Source organism: Barbus barbus (genome assembly GCF_936440315.1).
Source record: "Barbus barbus genome assembly, chromosome: 48".
Lineage (NCBI taxonomy): Eukaryota > Metazoa > Chordata > Actinopteri > Cypriniformes > Cyprinidae > Barbus > Barbus barbus.
Window position 1 is genome coordinate 22,009,949 of NC_136726.1, and position 26,284 is coordinate 22,036,232.

At 34.2% G+C, this 26,284-nt stretch overlaps 2 protein-coding genes across 2 annotated transcripts in view; one reads left to right on the plus strand and one right to left on the minus strand.

Moving 5' to 3' along the window:
• The window catches only part of wnt7bb (wingless-type MMTV integration site family, member 7Bb), a 43,353-nt gene extending 37,956 nt beyond the window's left edge, over positions 1-5,397 (plus strand). Inside the window, exon 4 of the mRNA XM_079412020.1 lies at positions 4,140-5,397. Within this exon, the coding sequence (XP_079268146.1) occupies positions 4,140-4,619 (480 nt within the window). The 3' untranslated portion in view covers positions 4,620-5,397. The remainder of the gene's footprint in view (positions 1-4,139) is intronic.
• avpr1aa (arginine vasopressin receptor 1Aa) overlaps positions 1-26,284 on the minus strand; it is a 552,460-nt gene that overhangs the window by 231,016 nt on the left and 295,160 nt on the right. The window lies entirely within an intron of this gene.

Consider the following 26,284-nt stretch of genomic DNA (forward strand, 5'->3'; position numbering starts at 1 on the left):
TTAGCAGACGCTTTTATCCAAAGCGACTTACAAATGAGGAAAACAGAAGCAATCAATTGTAATATTAAAACAACTAAAAACAGATCCAAAACTAAAAGATAAAACTTTATAAATACTACCTACATATTTTAAAAATAAAGAAATTAAATAAAAATTACAAATGCATACAACAAAATTTCTAAACTCAACATTTAAATGAAAAACAAAAAATAAAGCTAAAAATAATTCAAAATATTAAAGAACAAAAGGTATAAGAGTATAATAATGATTCTAACATAACACTAAGCCAAGCACCAAAAAAAACAACTATATATATATGTACTAAAACTTAATAAAAGACCTATACAGACATAATAAATTCAGACATTATAACTAATACAAATCACGAGAGTATAGTTTATCAGTAATCCTAAGAAATAACACTGAGCCAAACACACATGCTAAAAATAACAACATGCTTACACCTAGTAAGAATGGTTATAAAAACAAGTGAAACAAGTAGAAAAGAGGAGAAATAAAAAGCGATACTTCTATCCTTTGCCGGTGTCCCAGCCCGGTGGAGTCACACGGTAGAGTCGATGGTCTTTACATGTCTTCACATGAGGAGGCCTTCACACAACAACTGCCGCGGTAAACTAAGCTTTTTTATATACGCATCTAACAAAATACTAATTGAACTTAGCTGGACACACTTTCCTTATTTTTTCACAACAAATAGCCAATCAAGCGCCAACACTGACAAGATATGCGAGACAGAACGAGACCAAACGCGATATCAGCACGTCTCGTAATATTAATATTTTATTTTATGCAAAATATAAAATTAACTGTATAACATATCTATATATATATAAACGCACGCACGCACACACAATATCAGCTATATGTATGCAAAGTAAAAATGAACATTAAAAATCCGTTTTTCATTGACTTTTCATAAATTTTCATAGACATTAAGACTCTCAGTGCAGACTTTAAAAAAAAGTATTATGTCTTGTAATGCATGCAGTCTATCTCTGTGTGTGTGTGATGCCTTACAGTCTTACAATGCCATTTATTTGGCCACCTCAATAGGTACATTTTTAAAATGTAAAATCATAATTCAATAACATATTTATTCTGTTCATTTTTAGCATAATTCAATTAGAGTCCAATTAGGAACTTTTTTTTATTATTATTAAAATGGAAAACTGGCAGGCTTCATATGAGTCATAGGACAAGGCCAGGAAGTACAAACCTTCACTGTAGACTTTTATAAATGTCTTGCCAGAACAATCCTTCTGACCTCTTTTGTTATTCCACAGACCTTGTTGAAATTGAGATCTCCCAACCGACTTTAACTGTCAATGGCCTCGCGTGGGTCAAGACGGTTTTGTGGGGTTGATCAATTAGTTTACATGTGTTTTCCAGGGAAATGATAATTGCTTTTGGTGAGGAGTCGTGCCAGACAGAGAAAAAGGTCTGGAAAAAGTCTTTCAGCATTTCATACAGTATTGATATCCAATGTTAATCTAAAAATAAAACATCTCCTTTTGTTTGCAGTACACTGTACATGTGTGCTTGATGATTTGAACCCTTTCTCCATCTGTAATGCAGGTTTCTTCCGCTTTCTTTGCATTTGATGATGTTCGGTAGCTTCACTGCTGCGAAAGATCTGCAATGCATTAAATAGCTCAATAATCCACTTCTAACTGGGAGTATCATGGTGTTTGGTTATAGGAGATTTATATTTATTTTTCCTGCTCATAGATGTGGTGTGCAGGAAGGTAGAGGGAATTACAGAGTAGGTTTGATGGGTAACTGGCAGAGAGCTGCTGGTGCGGATCAGCAGCGAGCGTCTGAAGTCTCCGGCAGTATTAATGTAGCACATTAGATCGTCGCTACGCCAGCATATGGTTTTTCCACTGCATGTACGTTGCTTGTCTTCCAAACAGCCCAGTGCAAACCATAAAAAGGCTGATTTCCGAAAGCATGTGCTGTGTTTTAGTGTTCAGAATAGCATACTCTCATACTATTTCTGAAGCATGTTGAATGTGCATTGTTTGTGACATATACTGTGTCCCACAAACCAATGTGGCCGCCTTAATCGTCATTTTTCAATGTGATGAGTAACTAATAATCATTTAACCTGTGATTTTTGATGTTGCATTATTTGTCAGTCAACTGTAGAGACATTTTAGATAAACTGTAAGCTAGTATTTATATTGGATATCAAGTGGTGACCAACACAGCACACCACAGTTGTATAATTGTACAATAGTACCGTAATTGCAGAAAACTAACAAAAATAAAAAAAACATGACACTGATTAACAGAGATCATATAATACATATTGGCCTGGTTTCACAGACAGGGTTTAGACTAAACCAGGATTAGGCCATAGTTCAATTAGGCCATTTAAGCATTTTTTATAAGAAAAAAACATTACTGGTGTCCCTCCGGAGACAAAACAAAGGCATTGATATATTTTAAGCTCAATCAGTGCAGGTTTCTTTCAGTTGAAACAGCTCAGACTTACATTTTAGTCTGGGACTAGCTTTAAGCCTTGTCTGTGAAACCAAGGGATTATATTTTATTTTTATTTTTATTTTATTTTAAAGTTAAGTGACAATTGACAATTCACTTAACTTATACTTTTTTTATTATTAATTACTTAATAATTTGAGGGTTTCCTCAATTTTATTAAGTTAAGTCAACTGATCACTTTTTACATTGATAAGAAGCCTATTTATGAAATATTTTGTGTCATCAAGCAGCACGCAGACTCAACCCTAACCCTAACTCAAGCGACTCAACCAGAGTAAAACAAGCAAAGTTTCACAAAAGTTAAATATTTCATTATTTGGGGCAAATACCTGCACTCCTTGAATGCCGAATTTGGGGGCTGTAGCTAACTGCTGTAATCACTGTAAAAAAAAAAAAAAAAAAAATTGTAATAAATTAAATAAAATTTTTTTGTTTAGTCAACTAAAATATTCCAGTTGTCCCTTAAATTAACATTGAGTAACTTAAAATTTCAAGTTGACTAAACTAAAAATTAGTCAGCGGAGTAACAAATTATTTTAAGTTGAAACAACTTTTTGAAAAAAATGTTTTACAGTGTTTAATTAATAATTAATATAATATATTGACATAATAACATTTTTTTTATTTTAAAAACTAAACTAAATAAAAATGAGCATGACTAATGAACACCTGGAATTTTTTTATTAGATTATATTATATTATTTAATATGATATAATACGTATTATACTATGAAATGTATTTTATAATAAAATATTACTTACACTATAAATTATTCATCATTATTTATATTATGATATATCATTTTTGAAACATTATACAGTAAGTAGTAAATAGACGGCAAGCTATGTTAAATTGAAAGAAAATTAGTATGCAAATTAGCCCTAGTCTGGGCTCGCAAAGACTTAGTTCTTCTGTGAATTGATTAAGGGACGTTTAGTTTTATATGGACAATCAGCTTTGGTTGAAGAAGGGCAAAATCTTCTAGTGAACTCTTTTTGAGTTATTCTGGATGATGTGCAAAACACTGGAAGTATGAAAACTTAAGAACAAGCTCAGCTTGATTTCTCATCACAAATTATTCAGCGAGTTGAATGAAATTCTGTCTGTTTCTAAAACCCAGGAATACAGCTAACTTTGATGTGTTGTTAGTCCTTTTAAATGTGACCCAGGAGCACAAAACCAGTCATAAGTAGCAATAGCCAACAATACATTGTATGGGTCAAAATGATCCATTTTTCTTTTATACCAAAAATCATTAGGATATTAAGTAAAGATCATGTTCCATGAAAATATTTAGTAAATTTCCTACCGTAAATATATCAAAACTTCATTTTTGATTAGTAATATGCATTGCTGAGAACTTTAAAAGCGATTTTCTCAATATTTTTTGCACCCTCAGATTCCAGATTTTCAAATAGTTGTATCTCGGCCAAATCCTATCCTAACAAACCGTAAATCAAGGGAAAGCTTATTTATTCAGCTTTCAAATGATGAATGATGAAAAAATTGACCCTTATGACTGGTTTTGTGGTCCATGGTAACAAATAGTTTCTCTGATACAATCGGCGTTGGTAAATGACCCTCTAACCGAGACTCGTACTGTTTCCCGCAGGTTCTGGAGGAGCGGATGAAGCTGGAATGCAAGTGTCATGGCGTGTCAGGCTCCTGCACCACCAAAACCTGCTGGACCACGCTCCCCAAGTTCCGCGAGATCGGCTACGTCCTGAAGGACAAGTACAACAAAGCGGTGCACGTGGAGGTGGTGCGTGCCTCGCGCCTGCGGCAGCCCACCTTCCTCAAGGTGAAGAAGGCGCACGGTTACCAGAAGCCCTTAGAAACGGACCTGGTCTACATCGAGCGCTCGCCCAACTACTGCGAAGAGGACGCCAAAACGGGCAGCGTGGGGACGCAGGGGCGGCTGTGCAACCGGACGTCGCCGCACACGGACGGTTGTGACCTCATGTGCTGTGGGCGGGGCTACAACACGCATCAGTACACCAAAGTGTGGCAATGCAACTGTAAATTCCAGTGGTGCTGTTTTGTGAAATGCAACACCTGTAGCGAGAGGACGGAGGTGTTCACCTGCAAATGAGTCGCTCGGTTCATTTTGCACAGCAGAATGTATATTTGCTTTAACACAGAGTTAAAATACTAAACTCTATCGGTATAGGTACGAGCCCACAGGTACGTGCACTGACTCGCGCTAAAGGACTGCCGTGCATGCTGGGATTCGTAGTGGGGGACTCAGCATCGTCTCAAAACGCCACGGAGGAACTCGTTGAGTTGTGTTTAAGGAGCTCAGTGCAAATCGAGGATGTATAAATGCCAACTGGAACCTGGTAGAGTATGTTAGTTATCCAGTCACACTGGATCTGTCTGTTTGAACACTGAAAATAAATTATTATATATATTATATAGTCTCCTAAGGAACCGAAGCGCTAACGGGTAGAAATGTGTTCTTTTGTACTAAGTGTAAACCGAGAGAGAGACTTTGTAGAAGCTCGTGACTGAAAATGTCTTATAGAGGGAAGGAAAAAGGCCCTGTTTTCCAACAGGAACGTTTGATGGCTAATGATGTGTTGACTTCCAAAACCGCTGTCATTTTTTTTTTTTGGTCAGCTGACGCATGTTAACATGGGTTCATCTTTGCTGTAATCTAGCCGTAGTTCTCAGTAAGGTATGCGATAAACGTTCGGGCCACTTTTCTTCTTCCAACTTTGCTAAACCAGTCTCTACGATTCAAAGATCCTTCCTCAGTTCATGAAATGTGGAACGAGTATATTTCTGGATATGTTACAGAGTGCTGCACTGATATTTTTTCTATTCAGATACGATGCAATTAAAAGTAAAATAAATATCAAGTTGACTGACATCTGGGATGTTTTTGAAGGGGAAAAGAACTCTTTGGGAATCTGGGTCCTGAAACGCATATGTTATATAATATATTGTATACTATATCAAAAAAATTACACAACATGTTACATAAGACAATATGTAATATTTTAGATTTATATTATAGAATATTTATTGTGTAATATATATTTTTATCGATATAATTTAATATATTTGATGTTTTACATTAATATTTAATATGCAAAAAATATGACTGTATGTTACGTTATATATTATATACAATTTTGTAATATAATTTTGTTTTAATTTATATATATACAATTTTATTAGTATTTCATAATATGTAACCTTTTATATATAATAAATATGACATAAAATATATAATATTGTATAATATTTTATATTAGTATTCACAAGTAAATACAACATTTGCATTGCAATAACAGAGTTTGGACATTAAATACAAAAGATCTGGGAAGTAGTTTCTCTTCTCAATTTTAAAAGTTGACAAATTCTTTTCTGTCCTAATTATGCACAGTTATATGATTAATTGCTTTTTATTTTTTGCATTTACTGTAGCATTGTTTTGTTCCTGCTGGTTGATTGCTTTCTAAATGAATAGTTTTTAATGCAAAAGTCCATTTATGAAAAGGCTTAAACTACGTTTGATCACAAACATTGGTGTTTTCAAGCGCACATGACATCAGTATGGATCCCAACTCGTTTCCTGTATTTCAGAAGCCTGAAAACCCATTAAACACACATCACCTCTCAACATAATGATCGTTAAACCCAAAAAGAATAGACTCGTCGCCATTTCCCCATTATAAATGACAAGATGAATTGCGCTGGTGGCTTTTTATGCTTGTTTCCTGGCCGTGTCAGGGACAGCTTTCCACTTCCATGTCTTCGAAGCCCATTTGGGAAAGTTGCCTAAAATGAGGCAGTGATGTTCGCTTTGACTCATATTTGAGGCCGCGCTTCCAAAGGCCGGAAATTGTGCCCGTATTGCGCAGTTCCAGTCACTCTTAATCTTAATAGGGCATGAGGAGGAAACATACATCATTAGATATCATAGTTAAATCAAGCGCGCCGCTCGCCCATCCAGCCTTTCTTTACGTTTATGAGGAAAACACATGTTTATAATATCTTGTGGTCCGTTCGCTTGATTGTGGTATGTGTGGAGTTATCTTTGGAATTAAAGGGAAAAAACAAGAGGGTTTAGGTTGATTTGCTCTTGTACTGCGGTAGATATTATGCTCTTTCATAGCGCTTCAGTGCATGGGACTTTGTATAATGGGAAAAATTTAAAAGTATAGAGCTTAGAGCTGTAAAATGAATATGGATTTGATGAGAAGTGATTGAGATCTCTGACTTTTGATTGCAGACTTTGGGATCTAAGTTGACTGACATTTGGGATGTTTTTGCAGAGAAAATTAACTCTGTTTTCAGAATTGTATAAAAATTAAACAAAAGTTCTATATATTTAAGATATATTATAATAAAATATTACAAAAAATTGAATAGTATATATACACAGAGTGGCATGCGAAAGTTTGGGAACCCCTTGAAGAATCTGTGAAAATGTGGATAATTTTACCAAAATAAGAGAGATCATACAAAATGCGTGTTATTTTTTATTTAGTACTGTCCTGAGTAAGATATTTTACATAAAATATGTTTATATTTAGTCCCCAAGATAAACAAACAGCTGAAATGATTAAAATTACCCCATTCAAAAGTTTGTGAACCCGAAAAGTTCTTAATACTGTGTGTGGTTACCTGAATGATCCACGGCTGTTTTTTTGTTTTGTGATGGTTGTTCATGAGTCCCTTGTTTGTTCTGAACAGTTAAACTGAGCACTGTTCTTCAGAAAAATCCTCCATGTCCTGCAGACTCTTCAGTTTTCCAGCATCTTTTGCATATTTGAACCCTTTCCAGCAGTAACTGTATGATTTTGAAATCCATCTTTTCACTCTGAGGACAATTGAGGGACTCAAACACAACTATTAAAAAAGGTTCAAACATTCACTGATGCTCCTGAAGGAAACACGATGCATTAAGAGCCGGGGGTGAAAACTTTTGAACAGGATGATGTCAATTTTTCTTATTTTGTTGAAATATCATATTTTTCCATTTAGTACTGCCCTTCTGACGCGACAGAAGATACTTGCATGTTTCCTGGAAGACAAATTATAATTTATCTTGATCTTCAAATTCAAAAGTTTTCAAAATCAGTTCTCAGAATTGTATAATCATACAATAAAAAAATCTATAAAATCAATATTACATATAACGCATATTACATTAAAGTTCCTATTATATAATGTTGTATATAAAATTAAATCTAATCCAATATTACAAATATATATATATATATATATATATATATATATACATATATATATATATATATATATATATATATATATATATATATATATATATATATACATATATAAAATGATATAAATAAATATAAATATATAATGTTGTATATAAAATCAAACCAAATCAAATATTATAAAAAAGTAATAATATTTGTATTTAATAATATATATAATAATATATTTATATTATTATATCTAATTATATTAAATAAGATTATTTGGCAAATCTGAACACATTTAACTTTTTAGGTAAATCTACACACTACTAGTTTCCAATGAATGTTGTATTGAATATGTCAAAATAATGTTACATTTAAATCCAAATGTATATTTAGCCTTAAACTGAAATACACTTTTAATTTATAGAACATGCACAAGCTGAAACTCTGTGGGTACGCCAGTATTTTGGAGCTCATTCGGGGATTTTAAGGGTGTCAGTCGAGGGAAAGCTCTTGGGACCATCATGCTCTCGGCTGAAAGGCATTACAGACAGGCAGCAAAGCAGAAGTAAGATGTGTTTTGTTAGTAGTCTGAAGCCCTGGGGCCCGGAACCATCTAAGCTCCATCACTATACCCTGGATTGCCCAAAATAAATCCACCTGTTTCTGGCAAACATTTTGTCATTAAAAAATATGAGAGAGAAAAACAGAATCCACGGTGTGTGTGCTCTCCTCTAAAGCACCTTTTGTTCTGGTGTCAAGATGGTTTGTCCACTCCGGCGGATAATACCAGCGGCTTTATTCACACAGAAACGGCCCGATCGCACAGCAATGCACCAGTAACTTACAAGGCTGAGAGAGAGCGACTGCGTTTAATAGTTCATTTATAACTGCTTAGAATGAAGGCTGTTCTCTAATTTTATTGTGCAAATGTTGCACTTTTATATAGAGTGCTCACTCAACTTTGTGTGAAATGTTTCTCCTGAGGAAGAATTAAAAATGGACAAATAAATAATGAGAGTAAAGAGCAGTTCAGATCATTTCATGAGAGATGATTTGAGTTCATATTGAGATCTCTGACTTTTGATTGCAGATAACAGTGTAGATCAATCCCAGAAATCATGCATTTTGTAAAGTCATATTCAAGGTTAAGTATCTGGTTTTTTTGTGTCTCCAATTGGAATTGAATAATGACTGTTTCCAAACAGGTTTCCCGAACCGCATCTTCTGCACATCAAACATAGCAAAAAAATTACATAGAATTTGGTCAGATAATTCATAGTAAAGCACTAAATCATAATGTCATTCACTAATAATAGTGTGTATTGTTCATATTTATATGCACAGTGAAAGAAATTGGTGTAGTATTTTACTCTAAAAACACTCAGAAATTGCTAGTAAATTTCACAAATTATTGCAAAGAAAAAGCAAATAAAACATTGAATTAAATGTGAAATTTTGAATAGAAAGACTGAAATAGTATTTTTTTGCAAAATGTACTGTAATCTGACAAACTACTTAAAAAAAAAAAAGTTGCACAAGAAAGTAACACAAAATATTTGTAAATACACATATATATATATATATATATATGTAACCGGTTCTACTTCGCCTCGCTCCGAGCGGGATTCGAACCGCGGTCTCCAGCGCGGGAGGCGGGCGCTGTAACGAGGAGGCTAAAGGCCACGGCCTCTAGCGTCAGTCGCTAGAGCGCCACTTCTTTGAGATCAAGGGAGTGAGGTTTACACGCACCAGCACACTTGCCTGCGTCTGTTACACTCACCCCCCTAAACCTCACTCCCATCCGGGTCACGGCACCAATGTAACCGGTTCTACTTCGCCTCGCTCCGAGCAGGATTTGAACCGCGGTCTCCGGCGCGGGAGGCGGGCGCTCTAACGAGGAGGCTAAAGGCCACGGCCTCTAGCGTCAGTCGCTAGAGCGCCACTTCTTTGAGATCAAGGGAGTGAGGTTTACACGCACCAGCACACTTGCCTGCGTCTGTTACACTCACCCCCCTAAACCTCACTCCCATCCGGGTCATGGCACCAATGTAACCGGTTCTACTTCGCCTCGCTCCGAGCGGGATTCGAACCGCGGTCTCTGGCGCGGGAGGCGGGCGCTCTAACGAGGAGGCTAAAGGCCACGGCTTCTAGCGTCAGTCGCTAGAGCGCCACTTCTTTGAGATCAAGGGAGTGAGGTTTACACGCACCAGCACACTTGCCTGCGTCTGTTACACTCACCCCCCTAAACCTCACTCCCATCCGGGTCATGGCACCAATGTAACCGGTTCTACTTCGCCTCGCTCCGAGCGGGATTCGAACCGCGGTCTCTGGCGCGGGAGGCGGGCGCTCTAACGAGGAGGCTAAAGGCCACGGCTTCTAGCGTCAGTCGCTAGAGCGCCACTTCTTTGAGATCAAGGGAGTGAGGTTTACACGCACCAGCACACTTGCCTGCGTCTGTTACATATATACACATACACAAGAATTTGTTCTGAACCTCGTTGTAATGTTAATGAATTTGAAGCAATGTAAATGAGCAACCGCAAACAACACTATGAATTAAGCATGAAATTTTGAAATAGAACGACTGAAACAGTACTTTTTTGTTTTTTGGAAAATGTACTCCAATATGTTTTATTAAAACTTTAAAAAAATATATTTTTTTACAGTGTACTTTTATATAACGAAATATAGTAACACTTTACAATAAGATTCAATTTGCATAACATTGAACTAACAATAAAATGTATTAACAATGCAAATTTATTAATCTTAGTCATTTCAATATTTACTAATAAATTATTGAAATCAAAAGTTGTGTCTGTTAATATTATTTATACGACCTGAACTAACAATGAACAGTTGTATGGATAAAATGCATAAAAATGTAAAAATGTAAAAAAAAAAAATGTAATGCAATGTGAAGTAATGGGACCTTATTGTAAATCGCTACAGAAATATATTTAAGATGCATCAAATTTAGTATACATGTGATTTAGAATAGATTTTATTGCAAAAGTGGATTTGTTCGTGAAAAATTAGTTTTCGAAGTTACATTCCTTGGTAGTTCTTTGTGAAATTTACTACAGCAATTTCAGAGTGAAATGTTTTCGGAGTAAATCCAGTAACACTTTAGTATAGGGAACACTTATTCACTATTAACTATGACTTTTTCCTCAATAAATTCCTAATTTACTGATTATTAATAGTTAGTAAGGTATAGCAACGCTATCTCATGGCAATTCGTACATATTTTACGAGGTGGCTAATTCGTACGATCTCACTCGTACGATTGGTCTAAAATCTACCCCCAGTGGCGGGTAGGTTTAGCGGCGGGTTAGGTGTTGGTCATTCGTACAAATTCATGCGAATTGGCAACTCGTAAAATACGTACGATTAAGCAAAAATCGTATGAATTTGTACGAGTGAGGTCGTACGAATTAACCACCTTGTAAAATATGTACGAATTGCCGTGAGATCGGGCTGGGTATAGTTGTTAAATTTAGGTATTGGGTAGGATTAGGGATGTAGAATAAGGCATGTGCTTAATTACTACTAATAAATGGCTAACATGCTAGTAATATGCATGCTAATAAGCAACTAGTTAAGAAACCCTACGATAAAGTGTTACCGTAAATCCTACACCATTTTTTTTCTCAGTGTATGCAGATTTGATTTACACATGGTTAGTGAAACCCAATGACTGTTTTTCAGACTTTGGCCTCATTGAATAACCACGCCCCCAAATCACGCCATTGGTTGAGGCAGTGTTATGTTAGGTCTCTCAAATATATCAACATTTAAATGATTTTTAGCAGGTTGTGACTTCTCTCTATAGAAAGACTGAGCAACTATCCTGGCATTACCCATAAAGCATATAAATGTGTTTAATCTTGACTGTGTTTTCTGTTTTTGAGCACTGTGGGTGATTTTACGGGACCAACCGGGTAGAGACACAAATCTCCGACTAGCGATCTGTTAGCACGGGATGAGTTATGTATAGCGTGCAGCTGTGAGTGGGAGAGACGTGACAGTCGTAAAGAATAAATTATCTTTCAGAAAACGAGGGGAAGGAATGGAAGGAGGGTGAAGACAAAAGAGTAACGGGATGCTTTCAGCCGGCGTTTGAGATCTTCCAGAAGGAACATCGACGTTCTGCAGGACCGGCCCAGCAATGCAGCGGGTTGCATCTCAATGATAACGTGTTTGTTATTATGCAGTGGATGGGGGATGAAGTGAAACACTGGCGTACTACTGTTAGTGATGCTCCTGAATCTGATCAACGTTTTGGCAACTCATAATGTGACTTCAGTGTGAAAACAGAAATGTTTTATGTCTGTTAGTCTTGTTTTCGTACTAGGGGAGTGAAAGATAGCGGACCACCCCACCCTGAGAAGAGCCCACTCCCAGCAGAGATGAGTAATATCACACTGACAAGTTTCATGAAATTGATAAAACGTATGTCATATAGTTGTATTTACATAGAAAAATGCATGCGTGTATGTGTTTGTGTATATATACTCACATCACATCCATGTATATTTGCATAACAATACATATTTAGATAAATAATATATACAAATACAATTTCAATACTCAATACCCTATATTTGTGATAAATTACTGTTTTTATTGTTTTATCTAGTGAAAAAAAAACTATTGACTTGCAAAATGTTTGATGGGTAAATTCCTACTTCCTGTGTTTTGTTTTGCATGTTTTCTCTGAGCCTTTACAAGGACTGAATCTCATTCAGATCATCGTCTGAGCATCTCTATGTGGCGATGGGATCATGCCCGCAGATTGCCAAACTGCACTGTGATTTATCGCGTCATGATTAATGTTCATAGCAGTTATTGTTCACTGAAATATTGGCATGAGGCACCGGGAAAAGCACCATTCATATTTGTCTCACTGTTCATGTCACACAACATTACGGCCCGATTGGAAATATTATGTCGAAGTTGTTACGAAACAATGAGAATTTGAGCTGTTGAGCTGTTTAAATCTTTTCATCACATACTAATGGATATTCAATATTCCTGCATCTGGATCCAAGTCACTGAGCCGCAAGTTTTCTACTGATATTTATTTATTATTTTTTGTCGTAAGCGCCTCAACCGAACTGCTTCATGGTTTAAAAAAGACTTTTTGTTCAGCAGCAATGCTTCGGTGTGACAAATTACATTTAAAATACAAATATTGCATGTCATTTGCATGTATATTAATTGTAATACAGTTTGAAAACTGTTTAACATTTGGAAACTATTGACTACATCTGCCATGTTGGCACTGACCTTTGACCTGTATGTTGTTGTTGTTTTTTCATTTATGATCTACCAACAACAAATAAAACAAACAAATAATTTACGTTGTCAAAAGTACAATTAATTTATATTAGGAAGTAAAACTCTTTCTCTTCTTACCTTACATGATCCCCTTTTTTTCAGAAATGCATTAAATCACTCCACAAGCCTCAATACTACTACTATTATTATTATTATTATCGTTATTATTATTATTATTAGTAGTATTATTATTATTATTATTAGTATCGTTATTATTATTATTATTATTATTATTATCATTATTATTATTATTATCGTTATTATTATTATTATTATTATTATTATTATTATTATTGGTATTATTATTATTATTATTAGTATCGTTATTATTATTATTATTATTATTATCATTATTATTATTATTATTATTATTATCGTTATTATTATTATTGTTATTATTATTATTATCGTTATTATTATTAAATTTGATAATAAAAAATATTAGTATTATTCAACAATTTAATAATAATTTAAAATATTTATATTAAATAATAATAATAATAATGGCTAAAACTAAAGAATTAAATAAATTATAAATAATAATTGGTAACAAAATTAGAGCCAAGCTAAAATATAAATTCATGACCAGTTGTTTTAAAAAAACAAAACAAAGTTGTATTAGATTATGCCAATATATTTATTATATTTCATTAAAAAAAAATTTGCTTCTGTATTTTACAGCTGATAACAGGGCTATTATAGGCATAAAATGAACGTTAACTGAAATAAAACATATATTTATAAACTAATTCTATGAACTAAATAATTTTATTTCAGCTAATGCCAAAATATTTCCCGTTTTCATTTAGTTTAATTTAATGTACTAAAATAACTACAGCTGAAAGCAAAATTAATCAAATAAAAAACACATAAAAAATTAATAATAATAAATTGCCAAACAAAAATGTTCTAAAAATAAAAAAGAAAGAATAAAATATATATTTTTTATTATTTAAAGCAACTTGATTTACTAAAATAACTAAAACTGGAATAAAATTTCATAATAAAATGACAAAAACAACAAAATTACTCAAAATAAAAATGTATAATATAAAAATGAAAACTAATTCAAAATATATTGATATTTTTTCACCTGATATTTATTACACTTGAAATTGCTTAAAAATATATAATTTTTTTAAGGAGGTAATTTTGTGTTTATGGGCAAAGTCTGTTTCTGAACACAATATTATCCATTTGAATGATCAAAAGGCTCTCATATGAAATTCATGACATAACGCAGCGGCTCAACCTCCGTATTCCAGATGTCAGGGGCCGGATTCGCTGTCCGAGGCCTCCGGAGACAAATGTGCCGCTTTGTCTGTTGAGAACCGCAGCTCATCATCTCCTTGATGTTATTTTGACTACTTGTCTCATTGAGAGACAATCACTGCGAGGTTCTCCGTCATCTGGTTGATATTAGTGGTGAGGAACACATGGTGGATTCAAAGGAACAGACCCCGCTGAGCTCATCTGCTGCTGGGTACGGGACGGCCCGAGGAGGAGGATCCGGCCATGAGTCCTGCAGCGACAACAGCATTCAGGGCGTTCTTGCATTCAGAAAAGCTGGATGCAATGCAAAAAATATTTTCTGACTCAGCATTTTTGTCTTGTTTTCTTGTTATTTTTATGACCCCCCTTGGCAAAGCAGAATCTTGCGAACTTCATTTTTCAAGTTAATTTATGTGGTTTTTTCATCATCAATGAAACTAAAACTGATGTTTTTTTGCACATGACTGAGATACTATTATAGTTTTTTATCAATATTTTGAATTTGTTTTTATTTTTATATTTTCTGTTTTAATTTTCATTTTTTATAATGTTTTATTTATTTTGCATAATTTTTAAAATAATTTTTAATTAACTACTTTTAAAATTTTAAGTACATATTGTAGAGGTTTTCTTTTATTTAAATGTCTATATAGAGTTTATTTTTATTTATTTTGTTAATATTTTCGTAGATTTTGTGTTCTTGTCATTTTAATTTCATTTTCTTTCTTTCTTTTTTTTTAAATATGTTTAAATATGTCTATAGTTTTGATTAATTTTGTAGTTATTTTATTTTTAAATGAAAATGAAATATTTTGCCATGACAACTAGCTAAAAGATAAACAGTTTAATCTTTTGTTGTAATTTTTAATATTATTTTGTTAATTAATTTTTTTAATTTTGTGCATTTTGTTATTTGTATAAATTAATGTGTTATTTAAAATATGTCTATATAGTTTTTATAATTTTAATTCAATTTTACTTTTATATCAAGTTAAAATAAAGGAAAATGATAAAATGAGCTTTGGCATCTAACTAAAGGAAAAGTTTTGTTTGAATGTTTTTTACATTTAATTATTTATTTATTTATTTTTACTAAATTTAGCGTGTTTTGTAATTGTGTTACTTTTTTAAAATGTCTATGATTTTATATATATATATATATATATATATATTTTTTTTTTTTTTTTTTTTTTTTTTTTATTTAAAAAAATATATATTTTACTATTAAATTAAATGAAAACGAGAAATTATGCTGTGGCAACTAGATTTTTTTTATTTTTTTTTATTGATATTTATTTAAAGTAACAGAAATGTTTTTTTTTTTATCGTTTTAGTTTTAGTAAACTAAAACAACCCTGCATAGTGTATATACTGCAATCTGCTAAATTAGTACAAGTATTACGGTTGTACTATTAAGTATGCTGTTCCTAACATTGTTGTGCTCTTAAACTTGATGACTTGAGAAGACACACAAGAGATGACTAGGTGGTTGAAAGGGAGGCCGCAAAAACACAGTTCATCACATAAAACCCCTTAATCCAAATCATCTTTACTGCAGCGCATGTCGAAGATGCTTAATAATTCTTATAAAATCTGATTACATCGTCTCTTTCTGGTGGGGAACAGCATTTTTGCGCAAACAACTCAACTAGATAACCATAACCATCCATTAGGGTTCGATGGACTCTGAGAAACGTTAGATTTACGGCAGATCTTGCCCCTGCGAGAACGTTTAATAACTGCACTTTAATAAGTTTCTGTTCTGAACAATGACAGTAAACCGTAAATAACGTCAGATCAACAGATAGGGCCGTGGATGTGCACGCTGGGAGGGGGAGAGCACTGAATAATTATCCTGCGCTTGGCCGGCGCGTGTATTTATGTTGGCGTGGACTAGGCCGCGGCGCTCGTAAAACTGGAGTAGGGTTAATGGGTGAACAGCACCGCCCTCCACCTCACACCGCGAGCGACAGCATCAGCATCTGAGAGCGCTGCACGTGCTTCTGATGAACGGGATCTCTTTCATCAGGTGACATCAGATCTCAAAATATCGCCAGTTTCTTTTCACAAGTATATGCACGGTTTTACCTTTATATAGTAACTGATCATTCTTTTCTATTTATTTTTTTTAATTTTTTTTCGGATTTTTTAATTTTTATGATTTTCATCTCCCTTTTGTCTGAATTTATTTATTTATCGGAATAAATTAATTTTTATTTAATTTATTATTTATTTATATTTTTAATGAAATGTTTGTTGTTGTTTTCCCCACCCCACATTAATCATTGCAAAATCTAAATGTCTTTTCTATTTTTATTTTCATCATTATCTCTCTTTTGTTATCTGAATAGATGTGTTTGCATGTAATATATATATATATATATATATATATATATATATATATATATATATAGATAGATAGATAGATAGATATGTTCTATTTAAAAATGTATTTGTTTTTTATTTCTTGTTGTTTATCCCGCTCTGTAATATATAATTTCTATTTCTATTTTTCTAAATTTATTTCTAAATTTCTATTTTTCTTCATCATCTCCCTCTAAATTTATATACTTATTTAAATATATTTAATTTAATTTATTATTTTGATTTTCATTAATAAAGTTTAGTTAGGCTACTTTTTTGTCACATAGAAAAATCTACATTATACAGCAAAAAAAAAATATTCCATATTCCATATTATTTTTGTCATAAAATTCTTATTTTTTAAAAAAAAATAGTAATAATGCATATGTCTAAAATAAGTGTTATTGTTTAGATTTATTGATGAAAGATGGTGAACAGGTCAAGTGAACTGTCATTTCTAAATATAAGTACATTTCATTCAATCCTGTAAAAAAAAATTTCAGTATATGGATATGAATTAAGAATGATTTTACCCAATATTTGTTGTGTATTGTTATTCTTATTAGAGTATTACAATGTTACTATTGCAACATGCTAACACCAAACTGTATTGAATCCATTCGTGAATCAACTTCTAATGAGTCTAATGAGTCATTCTGTGATTGAATCATTTGAAGCGGTTCACTGTGGAAAAAACAACAAGTTGAGAAAACTCAAAAATCTGATAAAGTTGCTTGCCTTAAACTTTGAAGTTTTCTCAACTGTTACTTATTTTTTTACAGTGTTCTCATTTTGTTCAAGTACTAAAAGAATCGTTACAAATCCCATCCTTACCTAAAAGGCAATTGTCTATGTAGGCAGTACTGAGCAATTGGCACATTCACAAATCACGGTAATGTGCTGTAAGAATCCAGCATCTGCTCATGTAACTCATATTCATGTTTCTCAGAGTATAAAAAATGACATTTTCTCACCTTTAACTGCACATGCAAACACATATTTGAAGAGAAATCTGTTTTAAGTCTGACCACCGGCTTCTGATTTGTAATGTTTGTGAAGTTGTTTGCACACAAATAGTTACCATGGGTTTACAAAGCAATAATTTACAGCGCAATACTCGACTGTTGTTTGACTTACAGGCGCTTTGTTTGCTCAAACAACAGGGCGCCATTATAAGCCGACTTCAAACACGGATAGTCGTGTCCAAACATCTTCTCATTAAGGCTGGAAACACACGGAGGCTGTGCGTCCCGACTCATTCAGGCCCCGAATGCCACGATCCCAATGTCATTGATAAAACATCAATGTGTGGCGCAGCTGAGACCACAAAACTCGATCCTTCATAGACAAAATCCCCAGACATTTGGAAAATATTTGCATTTTCAACATCTTGGTTAGCTCACACAGCACGCAAGACAAAAAAAAGAAGGAAAAAAAAGAGAGAAATTGTTTGGCAAATGGGAAGGAGCGTCATTTTGTAAGGGATTTAAATGTGGATTTGTTGCAGATGGAGACACATGGGTGGCTGGACGTTTTTTTTCCTTCAGTGTGGGATTTTTTTCACCTGTTTTATTATCCAGCAGGTTAAAATCGCAGCTCATCTCAGATGTAGATGAGTTTGTTTCTTCATCAGATTTGTAGAAATGTAGCATTACATCACTTGCTCACCAATGGATGTGAATGGGTGCCGTCAGAATGAGAGTCCAAACAGCTGATAAAAACATCACAGTAATCCACACCACTCCAGTCCATCAGTTAACATCTTGTGAAGACAAAAGCTGTGTGTTTGTAAGAAACAATCAATAATAAGGCAGGATTAATTTCAAATAATCACTTCTGTCTAAAATACCATAATCTATAATTAATGCTTCCTTCAGTGAAATATGTCCTCTCACATAAAAATCCACTGGCATATTTGTTTAGGCATATTTGCTTGATCGGTGCATATTTCGCTCCTGATTCAGATGAGACGACTTTTTCACTGGAAAAGCCTGTTGACTTTTGCCGTTAATCTAAGGTGATTTTAGAAGTTATTTTAAACCCCTGCTGAAAAAAAACAATAGAAATTCTAATGGTTTCCACTACAAATACCATTACAAACATCAACTTTTAACCATTAAAACCATTAAAAAATGTGTTTTGGGACATATTCCATTAAGATTTATTACTTTTAACAAGCCACCAATCGAAGGAGACCAATTACCAGCAGAGACCCACAGAGTCCATTACAGTTTCCATTAAAACCAATACAAGTCCCATTATAACCAGTAAAACCATTACAAATTTTGTTATGGTGTCTATTGTTAATTTCAGCATGGTCGTTTATCATTTATTTGGTTCCACAGTGTTTTGCTTATTTTCAGTTTTGTAGTCTTGCCTATATCTATTTAAACTTGATGAAGAAACAAACTCATCTACATCTTGGATGGCCTGAATGCGAGTACATTTCCAGCACTTTTTCATTTCATTTTTAAGCCTTAGTGTTTGGGGTTTGATCAAAGAAGAACCCAAAACTACCCTAAAGATCATTGGTTAATGCAGGTAACGCAGCACCTTCAAAACTATAATAATCTTCTTTGATAGATCATGACCTTTCTCCATGAATATGACGTGTCCTGTCTTTTGGCCCGCATGCTGATTACAGAGTAAATGTCTAATTATAATGATCTTTTCTGTTTCGCCGGTCCAAAGTAAACTCAGAGCCTGATATTTCGGTGCTTTATGGAGTTTCATTGTCATCCATGAATAGATGAATGCATTAGTGGAAGACACATACTGGGTCCCCGCAGCAGCTGTAAAATACATTTTTAGCCAGAAACAGATGCTCGCCACATCTTCACATTTCATCAGCCGATGTTATAAAAGCATGTGGCCCAACTGTACATGCATGTTTCTTTGACTACACTACAGTTTTATGTCACGGCTGTGTCCAAAATTGCACACTGTCTGAGTAGGTACTTCTTTTAAGTAAGTAATCACTTTGCAACCATTAAAATAGTAACTTAAGTGTCCATCAGATGCACAATTCAGAATCGCGCCAGAGGAGGTCGGTCATCGGGTACTTTTTGCCTGCTGTTTTATGAATATTATGAATTCAGACATACTACCCTCTCTCTTTCTCTCTCTGTAATATCACAAACGGAAAAGTAATTATATGGCTAATATCACGAAAACGGCTCCGGTTATGTTTTCTGTCTCCTCCTATTCAGTTATGAATTACATGAATCATGTAAATTATCAATATTTTCGATTTATAACGGCAAAATTTGTTTTACGATAGAAATGTTCAACAACCAACAGTAATTTGCAAATTCAACAAAAACAATGTTTTATTTATTTTATAAAATACTAAATGATCTAATATAAAACAAACAGGTGAATAATAAAATAGAATTTCAAATATGAAAAACATCATGAAAATATTTTAAAAAAATTAAATTGAAATATAAAATACAGATAAAATGTAAAGTAAAATACGTTATAAACTATATTAAAATATAATAAGAAACATATAATGTTCAAAGATGTGAAATATAAAATCTAGTCTATCATATAAATATGTCTAATATAAAATCAACATTAAAAATTTATTTAAAAAAAAAAAAACGAGAACTGAAATTAAAATCTAAAATACTGATATTATAAAGTAAAATACAAGCCATTATATTTTATAAAATAATGAAAATATAGCCTAAGCAAAAAAACATCAACATAAACCATTTAATTGTTTAATTCTGTCAATGATTCATTTCCCTCATTTGTTCCCATATAAAGTTTTATCAAATCTTCAGAAGTGCCTGCCTGTTCATCCAGGAGACGTCAGTGATGTGTAAAAATCAGTTTTAAAAATATGAAAAAAGAGCATTTACTTTAATCAAAATGCTGAAATTACCATAAACCTGGGGCACGTTCATGCTAACAACGTTTTGCTACACTGTAAAAAATGATTGTGATTTTAACGGAAAAAAACTGTGAAAATGCTACGGTAAAAACCTGTTACATGGTTAGCGGAAAGTTCCTGTAAAATTTACAGGGAAAAACCGTAAACTGACATTCCCAGAATTCCCTGCGTTCCATTTCAAATTCTGTTTGAATTTGACGTTTTTTCTTTTTTTTTCTTTTTCAGTTATGTTTATTAGGGTTGTATGTTACTTCTAATGTTGTTAAACTAATGTTTATAGCATATTTCAGTTTAATGAGTCTCACCATGATGGTGTTTAGTGCTTGTGTGAATGACACTGTGCACCTTCTGTATATGCTATTGTTTAAAAGTTGCTTGTGACGGGCTTTGGCTCATCATGTGACTTTCTCATCATCACCTGTATTTGGTGGTTATTTGTGTATTTCAAAGGAACAAAACAGATTTCAGTACTTTAATAGGTTGGTATATTAAGATTATATCAGTTAAAGAAATTATGGTATTTAACTGTAAATTTAAGTTAAAACCGTAAAACCTAAAACGTTGCTACCGTATTTTTTACGGTAGAATTCTGGCAACCGCAGCTGCCAGTTTTTTACCGTAAATTTTACGGATTTTTTTTTACAGTGTACGGTTTCCTGGTTGAACGACATGTTTCCTGGAAACGGTGTGCAACAGGGTTTGAGATAGTTTTCTCTTGTTTGGTGGGTGTGCCAAAAATGTCAGCCCAGTCAGCAACAACGTGTATAAACCAGAGACAGCTCTCACAATGGGTCCAAGTGAAATCATTTAATATGTGTCCGCTGCAGCTCGGTGTACGCAACAACTGAAGATATTAGAAGACATGTTTGTCATAAGAGCTTTATAGTAACTTAGCATATCAACATGATCATGATGTATTTGTAAGTACATGTAATTAACATCAAAATAAATTCATAAGAGTAAGTATATCGTTTGCACATTTTTATTGACATTAAAGGCAAAATAACTGAAATAATAAGAGCATAAGTATAGATCTGGAACTTCTTTAAGTCTGTCTAAATATGTAGTAATTGCAATGTCTTCTGGTCCATATCCTTTCCTCAGGAAGCTGTGCTAGACATTGATTAATGAAACATTAAAATACTGTACATATTTATATATTTTGCTATTGTATTGTGGAGTGACACTTTCATAAACTTTTCTATGCTCCTCTGATTATAAAATGGTAAATATTACAATATCATAGCACAACAACAGTGATCAGCAATAATCATAAGCCTAATACTCACAATAAAAATAATAAGGTCATACAGATCATAACACAGTCTCGGAGGTAAGAAGTGGATTATCCTTCACCTTCACAAATGTTTGTTTTTTTCATCCAGAAATGCGAGGCAAATATTGCATCACAATAATTAGGAACCACAGTTTCCACAAATCCCTTCACTCGATTGGGATGTTCTCTTTTATTCTGGACTGTAACATCGAGCGTATTTTGCAGTATTATACCGATTTCATCAGGCTCCGAAAATTCTTCAACAAGAGCACAAAGAATGGCCTTCTCAGCTGCCATAGTTGCAACTCTAGCGTCATCAGAACAGGGTGTTCAACGCTCCACCGTTTCCGTTTAATAAACGTTTTGTACTATTTTTGGGGGGCTGAACGCAGCCCTGAAAGGAGTTGGCAGCCATTTTGTAAATTCAAACGTGACTGAAAATATAAAAAATGATTGGCTCAGAATTGTTATAATTCAGAAAAAAAAGGTAAAATAAGTGAGGGTATGAAAAGTGTGTTGTAATGAAGTTTATTTTCTAAAAGGCCAGAAGGGCCTTTAGCTTAAGAAATATTTGAGGCCCAGATTGGCCATGTCTTGGGTTGAATATCATAAAGTATCTGATTTGGAACTGATTTCAGGTCAGTTTTCTGAGACGTCATCTGAATAGAGGCCTGGAGTGATGATTTTCTCTTAATCTGATCCAGGATGAGTAAATTAGTGACATCTGTCAGACGGTGGTTAATGAGAGGCTGTGTTAGCATCTGACAAATACATCAAGCCAGACGTACAAACACACACACACACACACACACACTCTCTCTCTCTCTCTCTCTCACACACACACACACACACACACACACACACACACTCTCTCTCTCTCTCTCTCTCTCTCTCTCTCTCTCACACACACACACACACACTCTCTCTCTCTCTCACACACACACACACACACACTCTCTCTCTCTCTCACACACACACACACAGAGCTCTCCGAACCCACAATGAGACATGACTAAAACCCAGCAAGCATCTGTTCTGATGACAGGGGCATGAAAAGACCAGAAAAAGACATGAAATACATCGGGGCTCAACAGTAGGTTTGGCCTGATGGTCTGTGAAAGAGTTTGAGTCTGCTGACAGAACTGTCACTTGCCCGCTGCTCATGTTCAATGTTTTGATGATCATATGGTTTTTATGCCTTGCAAATGTAAACACTTGATTCTCAGTGCTTTTTTGTGAATGTTATATGCTCCACTGATGGTATATAGCTGGTTTTGCATTTTATGCTTTTATGTTTAATGTTGAATTTAGAGCTGTCACAAGTTACATTTTGGCCCCATATAGCACAAAATAGTAGAATATATATATATATATATATATATATATAATTTTTATAACGTGATGGGAAATACTACAAAAGCAATGAAAAATATTGGCATAAGAGATTTTATTCTTGCTGAAATATATTTGTAAACATTTATTTTAGATGATATAGTTATATTTTGATTTTAAATTATACCAAAAATGACCATATGTTCAGATATGTAAATTTAAATAAATGTAATTTTTTTAAATTCACTTTAACATTTATCAGTATTGCACAATTAATATTTATGCACTCTAATATTTATTTAGTGATGATGGCAGAGAAAGTGGAAGTCTGCATGACTGGCCTGAGAGCAGGAGAAAGCCTTGACAGTATTTTGTTCTCTGTACCCAGGTGCGTCGAAACCCTGCGAGATGAGCATGTGAACCCAAACACGACATGAGGATTCCACAATTCAGACCAGATGCCAAAATAGCAGTCAGACGATTCCACCCGCAAGCAAAAGCCAAACCAGAGCTGTGAGTTGGTTTGTAAATTGTATAAGTGGTGAGCGTATCCATAGAAACCAATTTGTGTTTCTGGTCAGAAACAAGTACACCAATATCTTCTGTAGCGCTGATATGTGGGGCAATTACATTTTTATGTTATGGAATATTAGAAAGGTTGTTAAGCACAGGGGCGGTGAGTGACATAAATCTTTTAGATTACAGGCTTCATGCCAGAGAACAAGCACCAACATGAACCGTGCCAACATGATTCTGCCCTTCACACGGCAAAAGTGGCAGAACTTTACCCACCCGAATATATAAACATTATAGGAACGCTATGATATTTGAGACACTGATTATATGTATTGAAATGTTCCACTAGTGATTCAAAAGACTGTTAAAGCCCTTGTAGGAGAGTCTATTCATAAATTTCAATCGTTGTTTATTTTCTGTTGTGCAAATACAGTCTGTAATTGATTGAAGTTTTGCTTAAACCTACTTTAGAACTTACTCTAGAACCTACTCTAGAACTTTAGCTTATATTCTGACAAGGTTCTCTCAAAGTTATGAACAAACATTCTTAGAGTAACATTAATGGAACCTTCATTCAAATCTGGTCTCAATCATCTTCTCAAAATGTTAGCACAAAAACATTGTCTTCGTCATTCGTGGAATGTTTTTATCTTAAAGGGGGCATAACACACACAGTTTCACCCAATCTCATGTTAATCTTGAGTACCTATAGAGTAGTACTGCATCCTTCATATCTCCAAAAAGTCTTTAGTTTTATCATATTTATAAAAGAAAGAGACAGCTTTACGATTCTCTCCGAAAAAAGCAGAGCTCCTGGATGTGCGCCATGGGCGGAGATAAAGAGTGACGAACACTTGCGCCAATCGCCAACAAAACACAGACGTTTGATGCCGTTTCACTTCAATGCACCGTCTGCATTTCTGAATCATGACTGGGATCTTTTATAGCTGGGACCACTCCATCTTTCATCTTTCATTTCACACACAATGGCAAGTCAAACGGCTTTATAGGAAGAAAATGTTACACACTGCAAAAAATGCTTTTCTTAAATTTTTTGTCTTGCTTCCAGTCCAAATATCTAATAATTCTTAAATCAAATATACAGGTGCATCTCAATAAATTTGAATGTTGTGGAAAAGTTCATTTATTTCAGTAATTCAACTCAAATTGTGAAACTCGTGTATTAAATAAATGCAGTGCACACAGACTGAAGTAGTTTAAGTCTTTGGTTCTTTTAATTGTGATGATTTAGGCTCACATTTAACAAAAACCCACCAATTCACTTAAACAAACAATCTCAACAAATTAGAATACTTCATAAGACCAATAAAAAAAAAACATTTTTAGTGAATTGTTGGCCTTCTGGAAAGTATGTTCATTTACTGTATATGCACTCAATACTTGGTAGGGGCTCTTTTTGCTTTAATTACTGCATCAATGTGGCGTGGCATGAAGGCAATCAGCCTGTGGCACTGCTCAGGTGTAATGGAAGCCCAGGTTGCTTCAGGTCATCTGCATTGTTGGGTCTGGTGTCTCTCATCTTCCTCTTGACAATACCCCATAGATTCTCTATGGGGATCAGGTCAAGTGAGTTTGCTGGTCAATCAAGCACAGTAACACCATGGTCATTGAACCAGCTTTTGGTACCTTTGGCAGTGTGGGCAGGTGCCAAGTCCTGCTGGAAAATGAAATCAGCATCTCCATAAAGCTTGTCAGCAGAAGGAAGCATGAATTGCTCTAAAATCTCCTGGTAGATGGCTGCGTTGACTGTGGACTTCAGAAAACACAGTGGACCAACACCAGCAGATGACATGGCAGCCCAAATCATCACTGACTGTGGAAACTTCACACTGGGCTTCAAGCAACATGGATTCTGTGCCTCTCCACTCTTCCTCCAGACTCTGGGACCTTGATTTCCAAATGAAATGCAAAATTTACTTTCATCTGAACCACTTTGGACCACTGAGCAACAGTCCAGTTCTTTTTCTCCACAGTCCAGGTAAGACGCTTCTGATGTTGTCTCTGGTTCAGAAGTGGCTTGGTAGCCCTTTTCCTGAAGACGTCTGAGCGTGGAGACTCTTGATGCACTGACTCCAGCTTCAGTCCACTCCTTGTGAAGCTCTCACAAGTGTTTGAATCAGCTTTGCTTGACAGTATTCTCAAGCTTGCGGTCATCCCTGTTGCCTGTGCACTCCGTTTTAACCTTCTAAAGTTTTACTACTTGTTCCAGGACTTTCAGAGAACATTAAAGTAACGTATTTTTTTGCAAAATTATAAAATTTAATGTTCCCTTGACCAAGAAAAAAAAAAAACTAAAACATTTTAAAAACAGAACGTTCAGAGAACATTCAGAAATAACGTTTTTAGAATGTTATGGAAACGTTAACGAGATGTTCTTAGAACATATTTTTGTTAGCCTGGCTGAAGTGGTTTGCAGGTCTGGTTTAAACTGGTTTTAGCTAGTCTCCCAGTCTGACAAATCCTTCTTAAACCAGAAAAACAGACCGACTAACCACCTTAGGCTAGTTCAAGATGGTTTTTTTAGTAAATCAGTACATTAACGTGGT